We start from the raw sequence: 19,128 nt of genomic DNA, 5'->3' as shown, positions 1-19,128 counted from the left end.
CATGGAGGATCGTAATTTCTAGCTCTGGGCTAGGAGGCCAGGACCTCTGGCTCTGCTCCCAGTTCTCCGAGGCCTTGGGCAGGCCACCTCTGCTCTCTGACCTGTTCGTCTGGAGGAGGTTCCTGTCGGTGTTAACATTCTATGTAAAAATGGGGTTTTCTGGGTTCCTTTCACCAGAGGCACTGCCTCTCTGCAGGGGAGGAAAGGATGGACGTCACTGTCTTGAGTGACTTACCAGCTGTATAAAAAGCAAGTCCAATGAGCTATTGGACAGGCTTCGGTGGATGGCTGGTAAGTTGAGGCAGACTTGAAAATGAGGGTTCAGTGTGGTTCCAAACACTCACAACGGCAGTGATTTCTTACCCCTAAAACTCAGGAGGAAAAACATCTTTACGACAAAGTCTCAAAAAGGCCTTCAGTCTTCAGCATGAAGCTTAAGCTGTGGGGCCCCCTCTACCTCTCTCAGGGCCAGGCCTACCTGCCTTTGAGGTGCTGCTGTGAGCCACATCTGGACAGAGGGCTTGAAAAAGACTAGGTTCTGGGCCCGAATCTGTGTGTGTGTGTCCGGGACCAGGAAGCCGCAGCTGTGCCACCATCCCCACCAAATCCTGGCAGGAGAGTCCAGATCCTCGGCTGGGGAGGAAACCAACATAGACAGCTGGAGACCACGTGAGCAGAGCGGCGGCTCTGCAAGGCCGTCTTTGGCTCCTTCCCCCTTCTAACTAGCTGATGGGCTGATGAGCGGTCAGGTGGGGAAAGACGGGGACAAGCTAAGGACACTGGCAGCTGGGGAGAGTTCTGTTGTAGAAGTCCTAGCCAGCAGCCTCCTCATTCCTCCTCCTGGATGTGCTTCTTGATAAGGACCTCTTCACGAATTAACCTCCGTGCTGCCCGGGCCCTCCCGGAGCCTCGGCTGGAGCAAGCTCTCTTCCTCTTCAGGAAGCAATGAAGAAAGCAAGAGTGGACTCGTCCGTTGAGGTACTTCTGCAGGCTTCATTCTGCAGGCGCTATGAGCCAACAGCCAGACCGCGCAGGAAGACTGGGTGGCTGACTCTGCATCGCTGTCCGCTCTCACGAAGGCGGATGTCAGCGTGCTTGCCCTCCAGCCAGGGGCCCTTTCTCATTCTGCCCTTGGCTGGAATTCGGACCCAAGGGTTCAAGCCAAGTAATTAGGTATTTTTTCCACAGGAAGGTAAACCTGACGCTGATCTCCGAATCAGTGTCTGATCAGTGTCCCACCCAGCTCTGGGTAGGAGTGCTGGGGTCTGTGAAAAGCACACCAGAAGAGCGGGAGGAACATGTGACCTGAGAGTATCAGTACCATTCTCCCAACTCCAGGCCTGAGCACTACGCCAGGCTGAAAGCCCCTGGCACTCTGAGGGGTTAGGTGGGTCCTGGGCCCTTGAGAGCTGAAGGCCTCAAGCCCAGCACTGCTGCCACTTCTCTGCAGGTGTGGCTTGTGTGGCACCCATAAACGAGTTTTCTTTCTGGCAGGTCTGCTGGCGGGAAATCCCTCCCTGGAGACTTGCCTATGCTATGCCAGTGCTCGCAGGGTCCTTCCCTACCCTTTTGTTATCAGCAGGCCCAAGAGAAGTAAGCCAAGTAATTTTCATGGTCTTACCCTTTGCTTTCCTCTTTTCACAAAATTACTGGCGAAATCCAAATTACTGCCCTCTTCCCTTCACCTCTGCCCTCAGATCTTGCCTGGGAGGGAAAGCACCATGGGGGAAAGGAGGGCAGAAGTTAGTGAAGCTTTACATCATCCATGAAGTCACCCCGCGAGCTCACAGCAGCCAGCCTTGCTGGGGATCACACCTGCTGCATAATTCTGCCCCCCACCCCAAGAAGCCATCTGATGTTTTCCAGACCAGCAGTGAGAAGGAAAGTGGTTCTTGGTTTTTACTGCCACGTATTTATTACTTTCTTTCTAAAGGAAACTTTATAATCAACGGGAATATTTAACAACAAAAAGCGCGAACTGTCCTTGCTTCTGACCAGGTTCCCACTCTAAGCAGAAAAGGACTCTCGAGCCAGACTGTCCAGGTTGAAACCTCAACCTCGTCACTTACTGGCCACGTCACCTCGGGCAAGTGATTTCACCTGGACCCAAGTCCCGTGTTTGTAAAATAAAAGCGGAACCCACACACGACAGTATTACTGGCTAAAGCAGAATGAGACTGTGTGAAAAGAAACGTAAGACCCGACACACAACTAAGAGTGCCACAGGTGGGATGTTCCCAATGGGCAGGACACTGCAAGCAGGGAACACGCCATCTTGGCGGTGCTGTGGTGTCCCAATCAGGAAATCTGGGCACCGTCAGACAGATCTAGGAACCACACACGTTCCCACAGAGAGCAGAAATGGGGGCGGGGGCTGTGACCCAGTAAGCGGCTGCCTTGGGATCTGAGACCCTGTGGCAAACGGGCCAGGTCCTTCAGCTTCCCTGGGCTGCTGGAAAAGCTTCCTAAGCATTAAATTGGTTTCCATGACAACTTCTGTCCTTGCTGCTTTGGCACCTGGCGGTGAGGCTACCACCACCCTCCCCTGAGGCTTGTGTGTGACTGAGCGCCCCGGGTTGTGGGGAAGGAGCCTTCTTATAAGGCATGGTCCCCCGATTAGTGGAAGACCCAGACACAGGATAGTCTGCCCTTGGGCTGGAGGCACCAGAGGCACCACCAGTTTCACCAAGGCTTTGCCCCATCAAGTCAGAGCAGAACTGCCTGTGTGACTGGCCTCATCTTTTAAAGCCTATCCCCAGTTATCAAAAGATTTGCTGTCAGAGAACAAGGGCAGACGGCTAAGGCCAGATCCCACGCGGTGCTAGGCCAGCATAGTGTTACTGACTTCCCCCAACTAACTCCACCATGTTAGGGAAGCCTATTCCCGTAGAACCTGAGGATAGCAATCGCTTCCCTGCCCAATTCCCAAGAGACTCAGACAAGCTAACAGCTGTGAGCACTAGACAATGAACAGGTTCTGCAGTAGGAATAAGCAGGAACTCATGCTGAGGACCCAAAATGTTACATGATGACTGGTGAACCTCCCCAGCTTTTTGCTCCACCCATGCTGTCCAGCAGGGGGAGATGCCCCCACATGCATCCTGCAGCCAGAGGACTATGATACTGTCCTGCCTTATCTAGAGGGCCCACTGCTGGCCCAGGGAAACCACTCAGTGAGTTAATGTTGAAATAAATTATACCACCCTCATATTCTGGCTAAAAACGCAGGATGACAGCTGGTTCTGACAACTAGTTTTAATTTAGGAAACCAAGTTGAAGGTACAGGAAGCCTATAAACACTGGAATACAGAAATACTTAAGCTCCTCAAAGAATTCTTACTCCAAAACAACACAGAACTGCACAAGATCTCCCCCTATGGGTAGTGGAAGAGGAGATTGGGGCTGACAGTGGAGTGAGAACAAGAGGGGAGGGAGGGAAGGAGGCTTTCCACGTAACCAGGAAACAGACACTGTGTGGTCACCAACAGACTCTGACCTGGGGGCAGTTAATCTGCACTTGTACTTGACTGTGACTGCTGCTGTTTCGGCTTCTTTTTCTTCTTCTTCTTCTGTTTGGAAAGGCAGCTCAAAGCAGACTCACTTCTTGGGGCAGACATGAGCACAGGCAGTTTGCCAGACTGAGTTGGATACTTGGTTTTTAGGTCATCTTTAAACAGTGGTTGGGAGAGTAAATGGCGCAGCTCCTTCTTAAGGAGCTTCATTTGCTTTTGTCTCCGTCGCTCTTCGTGCTGGTCAGCTTTTCCTCCTTGAAACACAATACACAATTGATCAGGTTACTATGTGATTTCTAAGACATACCTTTCTTGTGACAGATGATATTTATGAATAAAAATGTCTTGGAACTCTGAGAGGCAGGAATCAAAAATTCTCTGCAGAAGTCAGCGTGTCAGGCTTAAACAGTCTAAGAGGGACTGTTTAGGAGTCTTTGGACCACTCTGTCTGTCCTTCATTCACAAAACCCCATGAGGACGGGAATCATCTTCATTTCAGACAAGGAAACTTAGGTGTGGAGAGGTCACTGGTAGGAGCTCACAGAGCTAACTGTCAAACCCAGTCTTCTGATTTAAAGATCAGTTTTCTTCCTCCAATGTACCCACTTTCTGACTGGGGTTTAGAGACTGAACAGCTGCAGACTCCTGGGAGAAGTACCATTTATGCAGCCCAGGACTCCAGCACCTCAACCTCAGCACTCAGACTGCACCCGCGGAGGTGGGAGATGGGCACACCCAAAAGGTCCATGCTCGTCATGATCTAGGGAATGGAAGCCATGGCCTCTCGAATACAGCACAAGCCTGGCTCCCAGAAGGACCAGCTCCCCATTATTAAGCCCACAGGTTTGGCTCCTGGCTTCTCTGTGAGCAGATGGTAATAAATCTCTGCATTTGGTAGCCTTGTCACCAAGTTGCCAACACCTCCACTGAGCTGCCCACTTGTAGGATGGAAAGAGCACAGGGCCTAACTCTGGTGTGTCAGTTCTAGATGCAGTTCTACCACTTCCGAGATGTGGGCGCTTACCTACAGCAGGTTCACCCCTGAGTCCTTAGCCTCAGAGTAGGAGCTCAGGCAACCCCAGTGATAGAGCTGTCTCCCAACAAAATCACTTCTCAGAGTCTTCAGTTCCCATGTGAAAAGGGGTAATTCCTGGGCCTCCCTGGTGGCTCAGCGATTGAGTGCTGGGTTGCGAAGCTGCCCGCGGCCTCTGCGGCGCCGGTTCGATCCCCGGCTGCTCCCCGCCCCCGGAGGAGGGTCCCACATGGCGCCCAGACCTCTCCTGCCGCCCGCTGCTCCCCTCAGCAGTGTACTTCGGTCCTCCTGCCTGCTCTGCTCCCCGCTCTGGTGAATTCTCTCACCCTCCCGCGCTTCTGACTGTACCCAGTGCATGTATAAACAAAACAAATAAATTAAAAAAATGCCTCTATAAAAAAAAAAAGGGGGGGGGGTAATTCCTGCTCTGTCACAAGGCCACAGGGAAGATCAAATGAGATGACTGAAGTGCTTTGCCAGCTTGGAAGACATTGAGTAGTAACAATAATAAATAGTAACTTCAAAGATACCAAATGCTTTCTATTGACCAGGCATTGTTTCAAGTACTTTATATGCTTTAACTCAAGCTGTCTTCATAAGAACCTCATAAAGTAGGTACTTTGACTTACATTTTACAAATGAGGACAATCTAGGTACAAAGGTTAAGAACTTTGACCTGATCCTCATAACCAGTTAAGGGACTGGGCCAGCACTTAAACACAGGCCGTCTGTCTGCCACGACCATTCTGACATTATCATACCTCGCTACCTCTTTGTAAGAGGGAGGCAGCTGAGGGTTCCAGAAAAGACAGAGGAAACCAAGATGGAGGGTCCTCGGCTCAGCTGGAATAAAGGCCTATTACAAAGGAGGAAAAGGCTCTTGTTGATTTTGAAAGAACCCACTGTGACAGAGAGTCCCAAAGAAAAGGCGACTGCATCCTTCCCCAAGTCCCAGGCAGTCCACTCACCCTTGTACATGTCTTCCTCCAGCTCAATCTCCAGGGCGGCTGCTGCCTGCTCAATCCAAGAGTTGTGAAGACAAGCCTGGAAGTTCCGATACTCGGCTTTCTCAATCTGTCTCGCTAAACGGATTCGCTCCTAGGGAAAGGAAGAGAAAGTGTTCATCTGACAGAGGGTTCAGTCTCTGAGAAAAAGTCTTTTTTTGTGTTTTTAAGAAGGCTCTTGAGATCAGTGCTCAGTGAGATGCAACTCAGCTCCTATCGAAGTGCATTTCTGCTTCCCAATAAAAAGCAGTCATCGCTCGTGTGTACACAATTACAAGAACCAGCTTTGCAAACAATGAAGCCAAACAGCCCCACCCCTTGGAAGCCCACCAGGCTCTACCCAGCTACAGTTGTCCAAAAGGAACCCCATTCCCCAGAAGGCTTCCACAACCAAGACACTGAATCACTTCAACAGCCCTGAGTTAGGGCCCAGCTCTCAACCACAGAAAAAAATAATTCAGAGGCCTTTGCCTAAAAAATTTAATTATTCTTATCATAGGTGTGGGGGTGGGAATGCAGTGACAGGATACACTGACAAAATGGGAGATCTTCTGATGTGTGGGGGACAAGATCCACAGGAAGTTAGGGTGGCTCCAAATCCTCCTTACTAAGGAAAATTCTCTGTAACCCCCTATTTCCATCCTCATCTCCCACCGTATTTCCCCACGAGGCTAATGGTCCTTTTGAGTCCCAGAAGTCAATAATCTTTGAGTTGTTCTGTTTTTGTTCCCTCAATTCCTGGAATTCCATCTCCTCTTCACATCTCTACCCGACAGGCTCAGAGGAAACCTTATCTCCTACCAACATTAACTATATGCCCACTTATCCCATAGGGATCCATTTGTACCTTAACTTCAGTGTGGGCTTGGCCTGCCTTGTGAGGCTGTGAACCTTTGAGAATCCACTCTGCTTTGGTACCAAATACAGTGGGGCCCACAATAAGCAGCACTCGGTGAATGCCTACTGGATTAAATTAAAAGCCCAATTTTATTACTGGTGTTGGGCAGTGACTGGCATGTGCTTCAGGAAGTTGACCAACCTTTAGTATCTGCTTTAACAAAACATGCTGACCCCACTTTCCTACAATCACCTGCAGGGCTGTCCTGGCAGCATGCTCACTGCCCTTGTCCATCTGGTAGTAGTTCAGATTTCAGGAGCAGATAGTGAACACTCTTTGCACTTTTTGGTCATTCACCCTCTCTCCCTTCTGCAGGTACAGTGAACCCAATTCTTTTTTTATTTCTTTTTTAGGATCTCCATGTAAGCTGTTGGCAGAACCATCACTCAGTCTGCAAGGGTTACACTGCCCCAGTCTCACAGCAAGGGAAGGGAGTAGGCCGTCCCCTCCCTCTACAAGCACTGGGCTTTCAGCTTCTCTTTTTACCTTGACTGCATCCATGTACTTTGTCTGCACGGGGAACAATGGGATATCCTCATCTTTCTTGAGGGTTTTATAAATCTTCTTAAAGTTGATCATGTCCTCAGGTCCAATCAACATCAGGCTGAGGCCTTCATTGGTGGCACGAGCAGTTCTACCACTTCGGTGGACATAAATCTCTGAGGTTCGAGGGACCTGCCAAAGGAGGAACAAGTAGTCAATATGTGGTTATCACCAAACACTGCTCTTCTGCCTCGGGGCCAAAAAGCCAATACTAGCCCCCCCCCCACCCCCCACCCCAGCCCAGCAGCTAGAAACCTCACCAGCATCACGGACAGATTTGGCCCTTCTCCATTAGTCCCACATTCAAATGATGCCCAGGGTTAGTCAGCTCCTCAGGTAGGCTCTACCATCCCACAATCCCTACCCTGATTCAAGCCCCCACATCACTCTACTGGATAATGACAGTCAATTCTCAGGTGGTCTCTAGTACTCCCCATCCCCCAGACCAGCCCAAAGTGCCAGCGTCAAAGCTCAGACCATAAGGCCCTTTTAACTAAAGAAACGCTGATTCATCATAAACTCTGAATGGATGACTGAGGATGGTAATCACAACCAATGTTTACTGAGTGACTACAATGTGCCAAGCAATTTTAAACATTCTGCAGGTATTACCCCTTTTATTTCTTCTAATAATAACAGGAAACAGATGCTTTTGGGATCATCCACACAGAACAGGACTCTGAAGCAGATGTTAAACTGGTCCTTCTAGGTTACCCTATTAAATGGTGAAACCAGAATTCAAATCGGAACAGTCCAGCTCCAAACACCATGCTAGGCCCCTGGGCTATGCTGCCTCTACTGCTGCCTGACATCAACCACAGGGGTTGTGGCATGGTGGTGACAGGCCACCCCTTCCCCAACTCTCGTGGCACACATAGCAATAACCAAGCCTAACAGCCTTTAAGCCACTGAGCCCAACCACACTCAGTATCTTTTTCAAAGCAGTGCTCTAAGCAAAGCCTTGACCTGTTCATAATGGTACCGGCAATGAGATCTATGTGACACTCAAGGCCTTTAGTGACTTTTCCCCTCATTTCCCTCATTTCCCTCTCGGCCAGCTTCCCACCCCCGCACGCTCTTTTCGCCTTACTTTCCTGGCTCCACACCCAAATCCTCGCAAATTTTTTGAAAAGCGCTCCCCAACCTCTCAGACTAGAAGCTACCTATCTCGTCCCTATTTTGCAACTTCCTCATACCGTCCACCTTAAGTTATTGTTGTGGTCATCGCCATCTCCTTTATTGGGCTTAACACTTAAGGGCCGGGGCTTTATTTCATTCATCCAGATATTGCCAACAAAGACTGACCCAGTCTCTTTCCCAAAAAAGATGAATAAAATTAGCTAAAAATGAACTGGCACCCTATAAGATTTTGAAAAGCAAGAGGAAAGATTCAAGAAGAGAAACAATCTTGTCATAGTAACTACCATTTATCGAGCACTTACACGTGCTGGCTGCTTCATCAGCATGAGCACCTTTCATTCTCATAAATGCATTCCCGCTCCCGGCTTCACGGACGACGGCACAAAGCTGACCAACCATGAAGCGGCAGAGCAGCATTCACATGCCAGCAGTTCGGCTCCGAAGCCCACACTCTATAGTAGTGTTTGTCAGGCACATGCACTAAAATTCATGTTACTAGCAACAGCAGCCAACATTAAGTACTTACCGTGCATATGCATTAACTTACTGTACCTAACAAGAACCTAAGAAGCAGGTGCAGTGATAGTTGGGATTTAAGTCTAAGTAGGTCCTGATTCCCATACCCTTCTGTGTCTCTACATCAGGGTAACACTTTACCAGATTATTACGTCTGCTTCATGGAAGACACTAATACTCTTAACTTGCCAACACCAAGTAGACTGCCCAAGCAAAAAAGAAAGAAGTTATGTGACATCAGACAAAGCTGAGAGGTTTTCCCTGACAATCTTACCAGTGTTCCAAAGCAGCAGGAGCTAGTTACTAGATGCCGCAGTACTCTCTATGGCATGAGCCCTTGGGACCAATAATTTCTCCCCCTCACTGCCAACACCTGTGCTTTAAAAATTCCCTCATTCAGTGCAAGGAGAGGCTTACAAATGCCCAGATGCCCCTACCTGGTAATGGATGACATGCTGGACCTTAGGAATATCCAGGCCCCGAGCTGCCACATCTGTTGCCAGGAGAACACAGCTGTGGTGGAGAAAAAGTTCATTAATAACAACTAATTGCTATCATTAATCAAATTCTGACCACTTGCTAAGTGCTTTAAACACTGTAATTCTTACAAACACCCTTGAGGTTAATACTGTAATCTACTTTCACAGATGACGAAACCGAGGTTCAGGAAGAGTAACTACCCCCAGGTACATGCACAGCTCTTTAGCTGTGGAACCAGGATCCAAACCCAGGTCTCACTGACCACAATGAACAAGCCAAACCCTGCAACACCAAAGGACCACCTCGAGTGAATTGAGGGCACACATTCTAATTCCTGTCACCCTGTCACTTCTCTCCAACTGCACAGATGGCCTTGCTCTCCTTGCTGTCCCGTACACATGCCAAACATGTTCTCGCCTCCAAGACTTTGTATTTGCTGTACCAAGGGCTCTAAAAGTCTTTCTCAGATGTTCACATTTTGCTGTTTTTATCATTCACTCTTCAAATCTCCCCTAGCAGAGCAGCCTCCCTGACCACACCCACCTCCCCTCCTGCTCCATGCACACTGCATGCTCGCATTGGAACATATTCCCTCCCACCGCTGGAAAGCAAGCTGCACGAGAGCAAACACTCTGCATTACACACTGTTCTACTGCCAGACTCTAAAAAGGTGTCTGGTTCATAAAACACAGTCATTTGTGTTGGGTTAAGTTTCTTAATATGCACTTGTTACAGAATGCACCTCAGTAAAGGGGGACAAGCATACCACAGTGAAGAGATGTCATTTGCCCTGCTCCCGCTTACATGCAGCTGCCAGGGCCTACAATTCCCAGCTGGTCACTAACGGCACCTCCTGAATGGGGGGGGAGGGGGGGGACTGGTAAGAAGCAAAGTGGAAGCAAGGAGGGAGAGGAGTCACTTGGAGAAGAGCAATGTGGGTGAGACTCTTGGTGGGGGGGGGGGTGCTCCTGGTTCTTGGCAGAGACCACGGTAGTTGCTGTCATGCTCTTGTGGTGGATTAGATGGTGCATTTTCAAAGGTCTCTCCTGTCCCAACTTCCTGGGACCTGCCTAACCCCCTTTTTCTCGTGGCTCCTCACCCGAAGATGCCTTAAACTTTTGGTAAGCTTGATTCATATCTCAGTTACCTCACTCTGGGCCAAGGCTATTGGGCTGGGTATTTAACAAGCAGATGGGTAATTTTCAGTTTGCTATTATTTGAATCCCTTCTCTTCTCTCTCTATGAACCAATTAACGATAGCACATACTAAAACCTGCAGCGGGACAGCAAGGGTTCTAAGGTCTGACAGGCTCGCCTGAGACCCAGTTTTGTCACTTTTAGGCTTGGGCAAGCTGACCAACTTTTTTAGATCCTACTTTTTTCATATATAAAATGAAAATAAAAAGTGATTAGTAAGCATTAAAGCTAACATTTAGCAGGCACATAGTGTATTGCCAGGTTTGTTCCAAATACGTTATGTAACTAGGTCTATTTAATCCTCTTTTAACTACACCGCAATAGCTTCTGTTACCATGCTAACCGAGAGAAAGCTGAAACACAGAGTAGTAGTATCTGATCAGCCAGGGAGTGCCACAGTCAGGATTTGACCTCAGGTAGTCTGGCTCCAGTCTATGATTTTAATCATGATCTACTCTGCCTCATCTCAACCATGTTAGAAGTGACTGCGACAATCCAGCTAAAATGCCAGCATAATATTTACTATTAAGTATCAATAACACAAGTACTACTGTTACCATCACTCATTATTATGGAATGATACTGGACATTACCAACATGCACTCGATTACCAAATGCACTAAATGTGGGTGAGTCTGTCTCCTGCTGTGCAAAATAAAAATCTACCTTCTATTGATAAGGCCCCCATGACAAAAGATAAGTTTCCCATCATCTCCCCACCATCCTGGCGATCTTGGTCCAGTGACTAGAGGCTGGGCTCTTGGGATACGCTTAACTTACTCTTCCAGACGGGCAAACTGCTCCAGGTTTCTGAGTCTTTGCTTCTGGTGCATGCAGGCATGCAGGGTCAGTGGCATGATATCCAGAACTTTGAGCAGCCCAGAGAGGCGTTTGATGCAGGAGATACTATTGGCAAACACTAAGGTGCGGCCTGGGTGCTGCATTAAGAAGTAGTACAGGTATAAGTCTTTCTCATCAGTCTCGCAATGGATTTTGGTCTCTGTTAGTGTCTCCACAGTGGCCTCATTCCTTGTGAGGTCAATGATCTTAGGCTTGCCTCTCATGCCAATCTTTTGCATGAGAAGGTCAAGTTTGGCAGTTTTGTCGATTTTCTTAGTATGCTTCTTGTGAAGGATTCGAGCAGGAGCTTGATGTATCAGGGTCAGTGTGGCAGAAAAAACAAGAGTCTGTCTCTTTGGGTTGTACTGGGAGTCACTGAGCATCTCTAGCAGCTGTGAGAGCTCAGCAAAGTGACCTTTCTCAACCATCCGATCAGCCTCATCAATCACCAGGCACCTGCAGACCCATATAACCTGGTTAGTGACAGGTAAGAGAAGTCATGTATAGCACACATTATCAACTCTACCACCCCTCCCCTTCCCCCATACCACCAGGACCAATTACTTCTACCAGGGCTTCAATGTTCTTTGTGCATGTTTGGCTTTTTTTTTTTTTTTTTTAAGATTTTTATTTATTTATGCATACAAAACTGGGGTATAGGTCAGAGGTGCGGCAGGGGGTGAGAGGATTCACCAGAGACAGAGTGGGGAGCAGAACAGGTGGATTGACTGAAATACACTGCTGAGGGGAGCAGCGGGCAAGACAGGAGAGGTCTGCTGCTCCACATGGGTCAGGTCCCTGGCCGGGATCAAACTCATGCTGCAGTAGCTGTGGATATATTGATAGCATTGAGACTTCAACCCCTGCACCACCAGAGAGGCCCCGTGTTTGGCTTTTCAAAGGCCAATGTCTGCCAGTACTAACAGTTAACACTTCTGATGAGAAGACACACACACTCATGTCACCTCAGAATGGGAGGTGAGGAGGAAGGGGGATGTACTGTCTCACCTGAGCTGCCGAAGGTTGCTCAAATGAGGGTGCTTTTCTTTAACTAGTTCCCATAGTCGGCCTGGCGTGGCAACTACAATCTCAGGCTGGCGGTTCAGCATCCTTTGCTGTTTCTGTGCGGACATTCCACCAACCAAAATAGCAGTTTTAATTCCTATAGTACACAAAACATAAGGGACACTGTTACTCAGTTTGTCTATTTTCTTCCATGGCTGACGAAGGCACCACGGATTAGCAGAGATAGTCACCTCCCTTTCTACAGGGAGGTGCTAAAAGACTGGCTGGCCTAACTTTTGATGCCACTCCTACAAGGTCTGTCATGTCTTCTAGGATCTGGGCCCCTCCTAGTTTCCCAACCTCGTTTCTTTCAATATCCTCTCCTTTATCAACAACAGGAGGGCTGGATTTGAGTCAAACACGCTTACATCCAAGGCTCAAAAAAACACTGAGCAGTGGAACAGCACAGTGTTGCTGACAGTGACACCTGAAGGGCCAACACATCTTCCCTGGGAAGCTCCGCCCAGTCCCCAAAATTACTACGATTGAATCACCTCCAAAGCCGCTTGCTCTGTTCTCTCATGGAGGGTTCCTCAGGTAGCCAGGTGGAAGGAACACACAGGACCACACTGGGAAAGCAGTGAGCCATGTGCCTCACACACAGTAAAGCTATTGTGGTAAATAACTTGGTTTTATTATAAAATTCCAAAAGGAATTATCTGAGAGAACTGCATTCTAATGTCCTAAGGCAAATATAAGTAAACGTTTTTGGCCTTGGGGGCTAGCTAAATGGTCTCTGTCAAAAACACTAACTTAACTTCACTCAGCCTTAGTAGTGCAAAACACAGAAGATACATAATCCCTAGAGGGAAACACCATACACAATATGGTGCATTCCAGCAAAACTTTATTTATAAAAATAGGTAACCAACCCCTAAAAACAGCTGCCAACCCCCACCCTAAGCATCCACAGTAGCCATTAATTTCCTGTGCATCTAGAATGCATTAACTATGTATCATCTTTGGGAAATTTGGAAAGTGTCACTCAATTTTCTTTAGGACTTAATTCTCTGGGAGACAAAAGGTATCCCATCCCTGAGAGGAGACACCCCTCATTCACCAACTCAGCATCAAGGATCCTCTCAGGAAGTATTGAATTCTTGAAAAATTAAGAAAATTTTCATTTATTCTCTTCTTTTTAACCAAAGAACCTCACCTGTAAACTTTGCCACAGCATCAATGTGTTGTTTGACCTGAACAGCCAACTCTCGAGTGGGAGTCAGAACCAGGCCAAGCAGAGGATGTTGTGAATGTGCTTTACAGGAGGCAATTTTGCCACCCAACCCTTGTCTTAACTCTCCATTACTCTCTTCTTCAAGCTCTTCCTCGCCGCCTTCATCCTGACAGGGCGCCGGCCTCTCCTGGATTAGGGAAGAAGGTCCTTCACCAGCGTCGTCATCACAGAAGGGCAGCATCTGGTCAGAGACCGGAGCTCTGGTCTTGATTGCCTTTGTTCCAGCCTCCCTAGGCAGTGCTTCGTTTGCCATCCCAGGGGCATCAGGCAAAGCTCCAGACTCAGTTTCAATTTTGTCTGGCGGTCCAGACTTGGTTCCTGTCTCCATTTTGGTTTCTTCAGGTGATTCTTCAGTGTTACTTGGAGGTAGGGTAGGTTTCTTCTTCACCTGCCACTGCAGCACTGCATGAATCATTGGAATGGCAAAAGCCAGCGTTTTCCCGCTTCCTTAGAAGTAAACAAAAAACAAGACAAGGCAGTGTGAATCAACAGATGTAGATACTTCTGTCCTGGGTTCTAAGTGCCACTGTGACCAAGCCAAAGTTCATCTACCCCGCACAGGTTCCCCCACAGCATTGCAACTAGAAAGCACCAGGAGCTAAAGAAAAAGCCTAATAGAAGAGAATGAAAATTTTCTTAATTGTTCAAGAAAACACCTCCATCATAAGCCTCAAAGAACCCTCAAAATTATCAAAGGAAAACTGAGCAGCTCTTATTAAAAAAAAAAAAAAAACCAGAAAAAGTAGCCACACAAGGAAACAAGGTATCATGAGCAAGAACTATTAGCAAAAAAGAACACAAAACAGACCTGTAAAACTTCAGACAAAACAAACTTTTCAATGAAAAACAATGAAAGCTAATAGACAGCCTAACATCTTTATTTGAAGACCTGGGGGAAAAAAAAGAAAACAACTAGCAATCTAGAACTACCCTCAGCAAAAATGTTTCAAAACAAATGCAGATTCAAGACTTTAAGAATTAAAAAAACTGACACAATTCAGCAGCAGCAAATCTGGAACACAAGAAAAGAAATATTAAAGAAAGTCTTACATGCAGAAGATCAGATAAAATTACATGCAGAAGATCAGATAAAAAATCTGGCTTTACACGAAGGAAGTGAGAGCACCAGAAAAGATAACATGAGCAAATGTAAAAGAATTCTTTTCATAATTAAGCTTTAAAAAACTAATTGACTCCTTAAGCAATGGGATTTCTAACACATAAAAGGTATAAAACAAAAAGCACAACTAAAAGGAGAAACAGACCCTAACAAGGTTCTTGCACTGTATGTGTAGCAGTAAATTATCACTTGATGGTAACATGATATAGTAAAGCTCTTATTGTCAACCCACAAGCGACCACTAAAAGGACATTACAAAGAATTATAACTAATAGCTATAAGGAAAATGTTATCACAAAAAAAAATTCACCCTAAAAAAAGGTACACGAAGAGGAAAAAGGGAACAAGGACTAACTGGGAGAGAAAACAAATAGTGAAATAACAGATTTAAACACAATGTGATTATCAGTCATCACATTAAATGTAAATGACCTCGACATCCTAATTAAAAGTCAGCTTATACAGCAAATCCTACTCACATGTTGCCTGCAAGAAACCAAGTTCAAATATAAAGACACAAATAGGTCCTAAGTAAAAGTAAGGAAAAAGACACACTGTTAATGTTAATCAAAATAAAGCTGGAATAGCTACATTAACAACAGACAAGGAGATTTTAGAACAAAGACTACTGACAGGGAACAAGGGCCACTTGATAATGAAAGGAGCTAATTCCTTTAGAGGTTACAGTAGCTCCAAACATTTATGCACTTAGTAACAAGCGTTTCAAAATACGGGGGGGGGGGGGGGACTAAACCGCAAGTGAAAACTATCACTCGAAAAAATATAAGATAAATATTTCTTATATTAAATTTGTCATTAAAAATCATCCCACAAAGAAAAGTACAGGTCCAAGTACATGTCTATCAAATGTTTAAGATTAAAAAAAAAAAAAAAATACTAACTCTACACAAACTCTTTCAGAAAACGGAACAGAGTACTCCAAACCATTGGGAGGTCTGCACTGTTTTTATTCCAAAAACTGAAGACATTACAAGAAAACTCCAGATCAAAATCCTATGAACAGAAATTTTAAAATTCTCCACAAAATATGAGCAAATCAAATTCAGTAATGTATAAACAGAATAATGTATTGTGACCAAGTCTGATTTATCCCTGGAATGAAAGTTTACTTTAATAATGAAATAAATTAATTCCTATTATAAACAATCTAAAATGGAAACATCACATAAATTTAGAGTAAGCATTTGAAAAATACCCAACAACTATCCTTAACAAAAATGTCCAGCAAACTAGAAACAGGAAATTTTATCAACTTTATCAAGGGCATCTACAAAAAACTTACAGCTAAAGTCACACTGAACAATCCAAGGCTAAATGTTTTCCCTCAAATGATGCCCCAAAGGGTGCTCACTGTTCCACTCCAATTAAAAATTGTACTGGAGGGTTTAGCCAGTGCAATAGGACCAAAAAAGAAAGGGGGGGGGGGCATGATATAATCATCTTTGTAGAAAATCCTCTGGAATCTTTAAGAAACTACTTGTAGGCACTAAACTGCAGGATACAATAAACATACACATCAATCTTATTTCCATTCATCAGCAATAATCAGAAATACAAAACACATTACGTAAAACATCAAAACATTGCTGAGAAAAATGAAAAATTAAACGCCTAACAAAAATGAGTAAATACATTAAATTTGTGGATTGGAAATTTATAGTGGAATTTAGTGTTCTACAATCAACAGAATCCCAATGCAAATACCAGCTGTTCTGCAGAAATTGACAAACTGATTTTAAAATTTGTATGGGAATACAAAGGGCCTATAGTAGTCAGAATAACGTAAAAAGAGCAAAGCTGGAGAACTTACACTACCTCATTTTAAGACTTACTCTAAAGCGACTGTATATATATCCAAGGTTAAGTACTGGGGTAAAGACAGACGGAAGCAGATCAATGGAAAGACAAGACTCCAGATAGTACCACATGGTTATTGATTTTTCAAAAGAAATACAAAGACAATTCAGCAGAGAAAGAATTGTTTTTCAACAAAATGATTCATTTTCAACAAACGGTGCAGGGATAGCCATATGCCAAAAATGAAAGAACAAGTTTGATCCTATTTCTCACCATAAGCAAAATCTAACGCAACAGGAATCAAAGGCCCAGCGCTAACATTTTCAGTTTAAAATAAAGACATGAGGGCCTCCCCGGTGGCGCAGTGGTGGAGCGCTGGGTTGCGAAGCTGCCCGCAGCCTCTGCAGCGCCGGTTCGATCCCTGGCTGCTCCCCGGCCACCGGAGGAGGGTCCCGCATGGTGAGCAGACCTCTCCTGCCGCCCGCTGCTCCCCTCAGCAGTGTACTTCGGTCCTTCTGCCTGCTCTGCTCCCCGCTCTGGCTCTGGTGTATTCTCTCACCCTCCCGCGCTTCTGACTGTACCCAGTGCTTGTATAAATAAATAAATCTTTAAAAAAATAAATAAAATAAAATAAAGACATGATACCAAGAATCCAGAAGCAACCTACTCTGGGCAGACAAGGGATGCTATTACCTGTCTCGGCAGCCCCAAGGATGTCCAATTTATCACGGATGGCAGGTGCCAACGTGAGAGCTTGGACTGGTGTGGGTGCAGAGAAGCCCAGAAAGCTGAGCGCTCGGAGAACCGGCTTGGGGACAAACAGGTCCTTCCACGCTGATACGTCTGCCTTCTGGTCACACATTTCAGGCATCCATGTCTTTGCTTTTTTAGGCACCTTTGTAGGAGTGCCCTGGGAAGGTTCCATTTTTTTTTTCCCTTTCTTTTTCTTCTTTTTTGGAAGAGACTGGACAGCGGCCCCTGACGCCATCTCCCCAACCATGGGACCAGGACAAGCGGCGCCATCTCCCTGGGGCTCTGGCTCAGCATCTTTGGTCTTAACCTCCTTCAGGGCTCTGCTTCCTTCAGTTTCCTCATCTTTACTCTTCTTTAACTTCATCTTTTTCTTTGAGGAGCCAGACTCTCCTTCCTCCTCTCCTTCTGAAACAGCCTGTGCCTTTCTCTTCTTGGGTTTCTCCTTAGAGAAGAGACTGGAGGAATTCTTGGCAGAGGAGACCAACTGGTAATCTGTCAGTTCCTCAAAACACACCAGGTCATCCATCTGTCCGTTTGCAAACATATTTGGGTCAATCTTCACCTGCTTCCATTTTCCCACAACTTTGATTCCCTTTGTCTTAAATTTGCCAAAGTTTGGTGGGTTTGGCCTTGAGTTTGTCTCCTTTAGCTTCATGGTTGCTGGCTGAAGAGAGAAATGTTCCATTAGGCTAGCAAACAAGAAACACCGTGTCTGAGGCAACTAACATGTTCTAAGCTGTCTATACACTGTTAGGCCCTGCACAGATGAAGGCAGAGGGCTTTAGCGCTGACGCTCTCAGCTACAGAAGGCAGCAAGGGAAAGTGATGCCCCAGAGAGGAGAGCGGGCAGTCTGGCCCAGAGCAGACAGGCTACAGGAGACCCCGGAGGTCAAATGAGCCAGATGTGGTTTGGATGCCAAACCCAACACGGACAGCCTGGCTGTCCTCGGACAGTCCTGTTTAATCCTCTGACCCTGTGTTCTCACCATTTTCAAAAGTGGAAGGGGCCTGGTAATATCTAAATTGAAAATGTTTTATGTAAAGCACCGAGGATGGAGCCACCACACCGAAGTCCTTTTTTTTTTTTTTTTTTTTTTTACTTTGTGAGATATTTAAAAAAATTTTTTGGTATTTATATAATTTTTACATCATTTTTCATTTTTGCACAATGTATGCCTTTTCATTTTGGTTATAGTCCCCATACAACTGCACCCTCCTTATTTTGACCCTAATCCTTCCTCTCCCCGCCCCCCACCCTGCTGTAGTGTGTCTCTGGTTTACAGCGGCTTGTTGATTTTGATGTTTACTTTGTGTTAATTACTTTTTTCCTGGTCCCTTACTTAGGTTTTCTATATTCCTGCTACGAGTGAGACCGTCCACACCGAAGTCATTCTGAAGGTAAGGTAAGAAGCCGAGGCTTCTGTAAGGCCCGAGGCGCCGGGGGGAGAGCGAAGCCTAGGGCAGAGGCATTTCTCAGAAAAACCCCAGCGACAGCTGGGGACCAGAAAACCTAGCCACACAAGGACAGGGGGCAGGAAGCCCCCGATACTCAGCGACGGCTGCGCAAACAACTCCTGCAGCGGGACTCCCCCCTAAAAAAAAACTTCCCACTCCCGCGAACAGGCATAAAACCCCACGCGCCCTACTTTGGGGCGCGACTTCTTGGCCTCCCCTCCCTGAGTCCCTGAACATCGCCCGAGCGCGCAAAATAAACCTCCTTCCCTTTCCTCTCCCGCCCCTCGCCTCGCCCCTCACTGGCTTTCCGCGCGCCGCCAGCCTCTCAGCTTTTTCCCCCCGCGGGGGTCGGGGAGCCCCGGGCGGGCCAGCCGGCAGGAAGCGCCGCTTTCTCCCCGCGCGGGCCCCGTTGGAGAGGACCGCGTCGGTCGGTCTGCGGCTCCGCGCTCCGCGCACAGCCTCACCCCCGCCCCGGCTTCTACTCCCAGGGCTCGCGGACCCGGCCCCCGCGGGCGCGCGC

The 19,128-nt window shown here is 46.7% G+C and overlaps 1 protein-coding gene across 1 annotated transcript; it reads right to left on the bottom strand.

Moving 5' to 3' along the window:
- Window positions 1-3,506: 3,506 nt before the first annotated feature.
- DDX24 (DEAD-box helicase 24) lies at window positions 3,507-17,808 on the bottom strand (the record flags this gene model as incomplete). The annotated part of the gene is made up of 8 exons (XM_084240335.1): window positions 3,507-3,766; window positions 5,514-5,643; window positions 6,934-7,122; window positions 9,084-9,159; window positions 11,104-11,619; window positions 12,172-12,325; window positions 13,385-13,909; window positions 17,094-17,808. The coding sequence occupies 8 exons, from the start codon at window positions 17,806-17,808 to the stop codon at window positions 3,507-3,509; spliced, it is 2,565 nt and encodes an 854-aa protein (XP_084096461.1).
- Window positions 17,809-19,128: the final 1,320 nt, after the last annotated feature.

Source organism: Talpa europaea, assembly GCF_964194135.1.
Source record: "Talpa europaea genome assembly, chromosome: 8".
Classification (NCBI taxonomy): domain Eukaryota; kingdom Metazoa; phylum Chordata; class Mammalia; order Eulipotyphla; family Talpidae; genus Talpa; species Talpa europaea.
This window is presented reverse-complemented; position numbering and strand designations above follow the sequence as displayed.